At 41.0% G+C, this 9,059-nt stretch overlaps 2 protein-coding genes across 2 annotated transcripts; one reads left to right on the top strand and one right to left on the bottom strand.

The window, feature by feature from the left end:
* The first annotated feature begins 1,130 nt into the window (after positions 1–1,130).
* LOC128196576 (uncharacterized) lies at positions 1,131–2,543 on the top strand. Its single transcript, XM_052877965.1, has 7 exons — positions 1,131–1,141; positions 1,222–1,442; positions 1,525–1,686; positions 1,764–1,868; positions 1,937–2,012; positions 2,104–2,199; positions 2,283–2,543. Coding segments are annotated over exons 2-7 (537 nt in total). The 5' UTR covers positions 1,131–1,141; positions 1,222–1,440; the 3' UTR covers positions 2,379–2,543.
* Positions 2,544–8,014: 5,471 nt separating this feature from the next.
* On the bottom strand, positions 8,015–8,710 carry LOC108321175 (uncharacterized). Its single transcript, XM_017552843.2, has one exon. The coding sequence runs from the start codon at positions 8,708–8,710 to the stop codon at positions 8,015–8,017; it is 696 nt and encodes a 231-aa protein (XP_017408332.2).
* Positions 8,711–9,059: the final 349 nt, after the last annotated feature.

A 9,059-nucleotide genomic window follows, 5' to 3' on the forward strand; every position in this document is an offset into this window, starting at 1 on the left:
CATATTATTCAATTCCTCATTAACAAATATATATCATATGAACTCATTAATTAATGTGTATGTGACAGGCAATTAGAAGCAAAGCACAAGGAACAAGTGCTAAGAACAAAAACCCCCACCTATTATCTCGTGGTGGGTATAGGAAGCTTGAGGAGAAAATCCTCAAGCAAAAGGCAGATGCTATACCACCATCTCAGAGTGGTAGCCCTCCTCAGCCTCCTTCTCCACCGTCTAGACATGAGAAATGGAAGTTGGCCCGTATGCGACCATCGGGCACCTACTCTTCCGACACTGCACGAGAGATTTCTTCTAAAATTATAAGTTATCACTGTTCCTAAAATAATGAATATTGTCATTATACATACTACATTAAACTATTTAAAGAATAATGGTGTTTTGTAATGTTACAGGACGCCTTGGTTGAGCAGAGCTCCCAAGGCCAATTCACTCCAGAGGGTCGCCAGGATATTCTTGCTGCTGCAATTGGACGACCTGAGCACCCTGGACGTGTACGTGCTGCAGGTCCTGGAGTAGGCATTACGGATTATTTTGGGAGCTCTTCTCGTCAGCCTTCATATTCGTACAGCGATACACAAAGGATGACAGAAGAGATCACAAAAAAGGTCCGACAAGACCTTATGCAGGAGATCAGGGCCGAGGTGAGGGCTGAATTCCAGATGCTCTACCAGGAGCAGTTTCAGAGCATGCGCCCGATGCAGTCTCCTATAGAGGAACATGTGGTCCCTCCCCCTCCCACAGGTAAACTTAATAAACATTTATGTGCAATTATTTCTATCTCTTGTATAATCTAACATTTACTCTGACAGGGAGAAGCGGCAAAGGAAGTTGTTCCGCATCAGCCATCCCAGAGGATGACATGGACGATGGTAGTCCATGTCTGCTATACATTTTAGAAGAAGATGAGATGATGCTGGTAGCTCGTGGAACAGAGTTTAGGTCAGCGACTGTATGTCATGGTATGCAACTATTAGAGGATGAGGTGAAGGTCTCAGTGGATGAAATGATTATGCCAGATGCCTCGGTTCCACTGTCCACGGAAGAGATTTTCACTGTGGAACAAGCATATAAGTCGTTTATCACTTGGCCTAAATTTTTGGTTAAAGCAGTTTCTGACCCCTCGGTATGAAATTCTTCTTTACACTTCTCAATTTTAAAGGTTTTTGATGTCAAAACTTATCTTATCTTTTCATGTAACAACAGACGCAGGAACAACAGAAGATTCCTCTATCTGAGGATGACCCTCTTTCTTCATTGCATCTACTTGCTGACATCCTTGATGATAAGCCTTTGGAGGTTCAGTATGATGCTAATGTATTTGGGCATGGCTCTGAGGTCCCAATATACCTTAATAGCCAAGATGTCCGTGAGCTTGCGTCGGGAACACAAGAGTTGAATATTTCAATTATTCAACTATGGACGATGTAAGTCTATGACCAATTATTTATATATAAAATTGATTTATATATCAAGTATCCTTATATCAAAGTTAATTTTTGATTTCAGGTATATGTCTGGGGTCACTAATAAGTTGGGGCGTTCTGATGATTATGGATTCATTGATCCCCAAGACATTCATGAATCAAATGATTTTGATCATATCAACACGAGAATGATAAGCAGTTTTCGAAGGGGCAAGAAAATATACTTTTTGCCTTATATATCCGGGTAAGTGAACTTTGTTAACATAATAATGTTCCATATGTGATTTTAATATTTAATAGTTACGTTATTATGAATTTCAGGCGCCATTGGCAACTTCTTGTTATGTCTGTGCAAGACAACTATGCTTTGTGGTTCTGCTCATTGCACAGGCCTCCTCCCACACAACTCAGACAAGCAATTGATTGGTAAGAACCTCAATGTTTGGACTTTCTTTGTTATATAACTGAATGCTAAAACATTTTTTTATATACAGTTCTATTCCAGCAAGTATGATGATGGACGGGAGATCAATTGTTAAGAGTAGAAAGATTGCTTGGATTTCTCTCAAGGTTTGACATATGCTAAAGTCATACTTTGTTATAATTGTTTTATAACAAATGTTATTCACTAACTATTATCAACTGTGATGATATATTGTAGTGTAACAGACAAAATGGGTCATATGAGTGTGGATACTATGTAATGTATTGGATGACCCATATTGTTCGTTCTCACATCACAAGAAGCTGGGAAACGGTAATATTTAACTTTAACAAATTTTGATTTTTTAACAAATGTTGAATTCATATACACTAATTAAAATGAATTGTCTTTTGCAGAGATTCAAGACTACTACACCAGTTCCTGAGAAGTCACTACTATTCATTAGGAACGCTGCTGCGAAGTATATAGTTAGATTATACAATAGCTCTTAGATTTAGATTTAAACAATGCATTTGATTAGATAGAATTTTCTTAGACTCTCTACTTTATTTGATGTTGAAATACATTTGAACATGTGTTTGTTATGTTGAAATTGAATTTCTGTAAATGTTTTTATATGCAGGTCTGTTTTTGTGGTAGTGGATATCACAAAAACAGACCTGCAATTTTAAAAAACTGCAGGGGAATATGCCGCGGTTCTAACCACAACCGCGGCATATAAGGGGAATATGCCGCGGTTCTAACCACAACCGCGGCATATAGTGCTTCGTTTTTTTTTTAAAAACGAGACATATGGCCGCGGTTTTGACACTAACCGCGGCATACTCGTCGGCCTATATGCCACGGTTGAACCGCGGCATATAGTGCATTTTTTAATTTTTTTTTTAATTTTTTTTTTAAAAAAAAATGAATTTAGGCAGCGGTTCCCTTGACAACCGCGGCATATTCCGCAGCCTATATACCGCGGTTAGAACCGCGGCATAAAGTGCCTGACTTACTACCGCGGCTGGATATGCCGCGGTTCATGAACCGCGACCTATAGTGAAAATCAACCGCGGTAAAAGCCCCTCGCTGCACTAGTGATCTACCTCACATTGAATTTGCTTATAATAGAGTAGTCCACAAAACTACTAATCTTTCTCCTTTTGAGGTTGCTTATGGCTTTAACCCTATCACACCTCTTGATTCACTACCTCTTCCAGAATCATCTTCTTTTTTTCATAAAGAAGGTAATTCTAAAGCAGAGTTCATCAAGAAGTTACATGAGAAGGTCAAAATCCAAATTGAAAAACAAACTAAAAAATATGCAGACTACAACAACAAAGGGAGAAAGAAAATAGTTTTTGAAGAAGGAGACCTAGTTTGGCTTCATTTGAGAAAGGAAAGATTTCCCTCTCAAAGGAAATCCAAACTTAGTCCAAGAGGAGATGGTCCATTCAAGGTGGTCAAAAGAATAAATGATAATGCATACATCTTAGATCTCCCTGAAAGTTATGGTGTCAGTCATACTTTTAACATCTGCGATTTAATTCCTTTCACAGGGAATGATCAACAGGGTGAATCAGATATGAGGACAGATCCATTTCAAGAGGGAGGGTCTGATGGAAGACCATCTAAGACGCATATTGGACCTCTTACTAGAGCCATGGCAAAGAGGATTGAAGAGGAAGAAGGATCACCTACCATTTTGCTTTTATGGAAGGTAATTTACATTGATTCTTTTTCCCATAATTAAAAGCACATTTTTCCTTCCATTGTAGGAAGGCCTTCTGAGCTGTGAGGTTCCCACACATACTCATTCCACTCAAACACACAAACCATCAATCAATCTCACTCAATTTCCGCTGCATCCACACTGCTGATTTCAATCCGCTTCACCAATCCTGTTCTCGGTTTTTGAAGCTTTGTCTGCAAGGTCCAAGTCATTCTAAGCATGGCTAAGTTTCCATCAATTTACTGATGAATGCTATCATAACTAGAGCAGGACTTATGCTTTTATTTGGTTTAGTGTTCTGAACTTATTCACTTTTGTTTTTAGAATAGGATTTGATGTATTCAATTGGAAACTTTGTCTGTTATGATGGTTTGCTTATGATTGTGATTGTTTGATAAGTGATGCTTGATGATACTTTGATATGGATTGATTTTGAGATGTACATATTAGATGCTTATACAGGTGATTCACAAGCTTTGTGAACAAATGCATGATGTTGTGATTGTGATTGTGATTCTAAGCAGGATGTGTATGTCAAATGTGAATGAGCTTATATGTGAGGTTTTGAGCTCCAGAGTTTTTGTGAATGAATGCTATTATTTTGGAAGCATGAATAACTTTGCCCAAGTCTTCTATGATTGAATTACTTGCTTGTTTGCATCATATGATCAAGGCCATTTGTTGGTAACCCTTATATTAGCCAATGTCATGAAATTAGCCACTAAAAGAGAGCACTTTGTGTTCTATCCTTTGAACCCTTAGCCTTGAACATGATTTGAAAACCCTTATTGAAAAGCTTTACCTTGAGTTAAGTAGAAAATATTGTGTGGCATTGATAAATGTTCAAGTTTGGGGTTGTTGGAAAATAGAAAGGGAAATTGAAAGCATTGAGCTAAGAATTAAAAAGTAAGTATGTGAAAAGCAAAAGAAAAAGAGAAAATTAAGAAAAGAAAAAGCAAAGCTCAATGCAAAGGAAAGTTGGAAAAGTAAGAATGATTGTGTTTATATGATTCTCTTAACTCAAGGGTTTTGTGATCTAGAAAAACCAATTTTCTTGTTAGCTCAGCCACATTATAAGCCATTGAAAATGTCCTTGTGATGATGCATGCTTGTGAATTTATTTGATTGTGGTTAAATGAAAGGCAAAGTCAATTCATGTGACATTGTGATAGTAGAGTGAATGAGTAATTACCTCTTATACACTTGTGTTTGAGTGAAACACTTTACCTAGTGAGGAAATATTCCATGAGCACATGAACATCCATGCTTAGTTGATTGATCATTCATGAGAAATAGCATTTGTTGGATATTAAGTGAATTTGTGAACACCAAAGCATGTGCACGTCTTGATTGAAATCTTTGTCATGAGTTTGATTGAAGTTTTTACTTATTTTGAAAAAAGGATTTTTGAATGAGTAAACCATTATATGGATTGGTAGAAGATTGAGTTACATCTTGTTTACTTGAGGACAAGCAAAGTTCTAAGTTTGGGGTTGTGATAACAGTTGAAAAACTGTTATTTTCATGCTTAAAATTGATACTAAAAGCAACCTTTCACACTTAGAAACTAGCTTGAAATAATGCTTTTGGTCATATTTTTTCAGGTTTTAAGGTGAATTTGGTGAAAGAAGTGAAGAAGGATAGAGATGGAATCAGAAAAGACATCAAAAAGTGCAAAAAGGAGAAGCCGCAAGTACCGCTCAGCGGTAAACTACCGTTGGCTCCGCTAAGCGCCACTCAGAAACCCACGTTGGCTCCGCTAAGGGGTGAAAATGCCGCTGAGGGGAGAAAAACAACTCACGCACTTACCGCTGAGCGGTAGTTTACCGCTGAGCGGTAGTTTACCGCTGAGCGGCACTATTTTGGGCTTGGACCTAATTTTCTGTATATTTTAGAATAGTATATAAGCTTTAGAACGTCCTAGGGTTTGTATCTTTGGCTAAGACGAAGAAAACACTCACTTTTCCACCCCTTGAAGGAAGATCGTGGATGCTCAGGCTACCTCCTCCTCTTTCTAGGGTTCTATCTTTCTTTCCTCCGTTATTATTCATCTAGTTTCACCATGAATATGGTGAACTAAACCTTGTATTGTTGTTGGGGAATCAATGTAGTCTTGTGAAACTCTCATATATGGAATTTGTTTTAACATCTTATTTTAAGACTTATGCTTTCTTTCATCATTAGTTAGGGTTTTTCCTCTTTGCTTAATGCTTGCTTTGTTTAACTCATTCATTGCCATGATTATTGATTTTGTTGATATGGGAACGTACGGAGAAATCTAGATCCTGGAAATTTCTCCCAATAGCATATTGATTGCCTTTAAGCTCCTGCGCTTCAGAACTAATTACTAGGAATGCTAGGAATTGTATGAACTCGTAATTAAGGATAGGCCTTCTTGCAAGGTGATTTAGAGAGTGGCATTAACATTGATGAAAAGAATAATGAATTCCTAAAAGTATATGAGAGTGGATAAGATGAAATTGATAACCCCAACAACATACTCATCCATCTAATTCATTAAAGTGTTTGATTTCTTCTTTTCCATTGATCAAATTCATGCATACATGTTTAATTACTGTCTTTTGCATTTAAACCTACAATCAATTGTTTACAAGTCTTAAATAATCAACAAATCATATAACTAACTAGGCCGTGAGTCCTTTGGGAGAACGATACTTGGTCTTACCGAGTTTATTACTTGATACGATTCGGTCACACTTGCCGAGGGTTAAACAAGTTTTTGGCGCCGTTTTTCGGTGTTCATAAATTTGTCATCAGGGACTCCGATGGTGCATTTAGAGGGGTTAAGTCACATGTTGTATCTTCGTATTTGGAGGAAAACTTCTGTCAAATCCTTGAAATGTTGTTCCACAGATTGATTGCGGATGACCATGTCGTCTACATAGACATCCATGCATTTGCCGATTTGATGGTGGAAGACTTTGTCCATAAGGCGTTGATAAGTGGCGCCCGTATTCTTCAGACCGAACGACATTACTTCATAACAGTAATTTGCGCGCTCGGTAATGAAGGTTGTTTTATTCTGATCGGGCGCGTACATGGGGATTTGGTTGTACCTCGAGTCTACATCAAGAAAACTGAGTATAGTATGTCCTGAAGCCCCATCTACCAACCGATCAATGCTCGGAAGGGGATATGAATCCTTAAGGCATGCTTTGTTGAGGTCGGTGAAGTCCACACACATTCTCCACTGGCCGTTCGACTTCTTGACCATGACCACGTTCGACAACCACGTGGTGTAAGTTACTTCCCTGATAAACTGGGCGTTAATCAGTTTGTTGACTTCTGCTTGGATGGCCTCTCATTTTTCTTCCCCGAATCGTCGTTTCTTCTATGCAACCGGACGCGCTTCCCTGAAGATCGACAGTTTATGCGCCATCACCCCTGGATGGATTCCCGACATATCTGCGGCCACCCACGCAAATAGGTCAGCGTTGGCTCTTAGTATTTTCGTTAGATCCTGCTCATCATGCAGCGCCAACCTACTACCGATGGTCGTGGTTTTTGACGCATCTGCTTCCAATTGGAATGTTTTGACGTCTCCTTGTGGATGGAGACGTTCGTCGACATTGGTTCTGGGATCCAAGTCGATCGTCGCTGTTTCGGCTGCTCTGGCTCTTCTAGGTGGCATGAAAGGGGTGACCTTTAAACTGGCGACGTAAAACTGTCGAGCCGTTCGCTGATCAGCCCTGACGGTACAGATGGTACCTCTTTCTATCGGGAATTTCATAACTAGATGGGGGGTGGACAGGATGGCTCCGAAAGCGTTCAAGCAAGGTCGTTCTAGTAAGGCGTTATACGAGGTATTTGCCTCTACTAGTAGGAACCTGACTCTAAGCTCTCGCGCCTCCCTGCCTGTTCTGAGTCGAGTTTGTAAGTCGAGGTAGCCCCAAGTGTCGACTCTTTCCCCTGTGAAGCCTACAATCTACTCGTTGAAAGGGGCTATCAGGTCTTCGGATAAATCCATTTTCTGGAACGTGGTCCAGTACAAGATATTGACCGAACTACCTTGATCAACGAGCACTTTGCTGACATCGTAATGGGATATTTCGGCCGTGATGACCATGGGATCATCGTGGTCAAGGTCGGGAGTGTGGAAATCATCGTAAGTAAAAGTGATGCTGGGCATGGATCGAGGTTGTTGATCTACCATGTGCACCGTCTTTAAGTTTCTCAAATGTCGCTTCCGGGTGGAGGCTGATGCTCCTCCCCCTGCGAAGCCGCCGGATATGGTTTCGATTCGCCCTCGGACCGACCTCTCCCTCTCCGAGTGTCGGGGTTGGCTCCGGGATTGTCGCCTTCGTCGGTCGTCCCTGGGAGGTGATCGTTCGGGACTTCGCCGGGAGGTTTCCTTCCGGTTGGGAGTTGCCGCTCTAGTGGATGTTCTCTCCTTTATGTATTTTTGGAGATATCCCGCGCGGATGAAAGTCGACACGCTTTACTGCCATCAGCATTCTTTGGAGTAGCCTTTCGTCGAACGGTGAGGAATTCTGCGCGTAGTGCCTCTTCGAGCACCTTCGCCCTGGGTGCGCTGAGGGATGTATAATAATCGTATTTGGGTGTCCACCCCGACTCTTTTCGAGGGGGTTGATCAGTTTTATAGTCGTTGGACGACCGTTTTATGTCTTTTTTGGTACTATTGTTCGGACTTTCATGCTGTTGCTTTTTCCTAGAGTTCTTGAGGTCCTCAATGCGAATGAATTTCGCGATCGTTGCTTGGAGTTCCTCCATAGACTTTGGAGGATCTACATACAGTTGTTCCGCGAAATATTCCGGTCGTAAACACGAGGGTAGATTGCTGATTATAAATGTGTGGTTCACGTCCTTTACACGTCTGGCCGTCTCGTTGTATCTTTGCATGAAAGCCTTCAGGGTCTCATCTTTCTCCTGCTTGGTGTTTAATAGCTCAGCAGGAGTCATCTCCGGTCTTCTGTTGGTAGCATACTGTTTTCGAAAGAGAGCTTCTACGGTGGCGAAGCAGTCTACCGAATTTTGAGGAAGAGTGTGGTACCACTCGAGTGCCTCATCTTTCAGGGACAACGAAAAAGCTCTGCAAATAACGGGATCGTTATCCGTGTAGAACGCCATGGCATCTATAAAGTTGCGGAGATGATTGTCGGGGTCTGCTGAACCGTCGTATCTTTCTAACGTCGGAGGGGGCTTTTATGGCATATGAGCTTGCATGATGGCTTCCGTAAATGGAAGCAAGTTAGTGAGCCGTAGAGAGGTGGGCCCCTTCCTTCCTCCTCCGACAGGTTCAGATGGTCCTCCATGATGGCTTCCTTCATTATCGTCCTGTCGGTTGGAGGCCGATATTTCCGGCGGAGGACGCTGCGCCTTCAGCGCCGCAAGCTCCTCTGTTTGTTTCCGTTGAATTTCTTGTTGTTCTCGTATGGTATGCGCTTGCGCTTCGATCTGTGCTTGTAGTTTCTTGAAC

This window comes from Vigna angularis, chromosome 5, assembly GCF_016808095.1.
Source record: "Vigna angularis cultivar LongXiaoDou No.4 chromosome 5, ASM1680809v1, whole genome shotgun sequence".
In the NCBI taxonomy this organism is placed as follows: domain Eukaryota; kingdom Viridiplantae; phylum Streptophyta; class Magnoliopsida; order Fabales; family Fabaceae; genus Vigna; species Vigna angularis.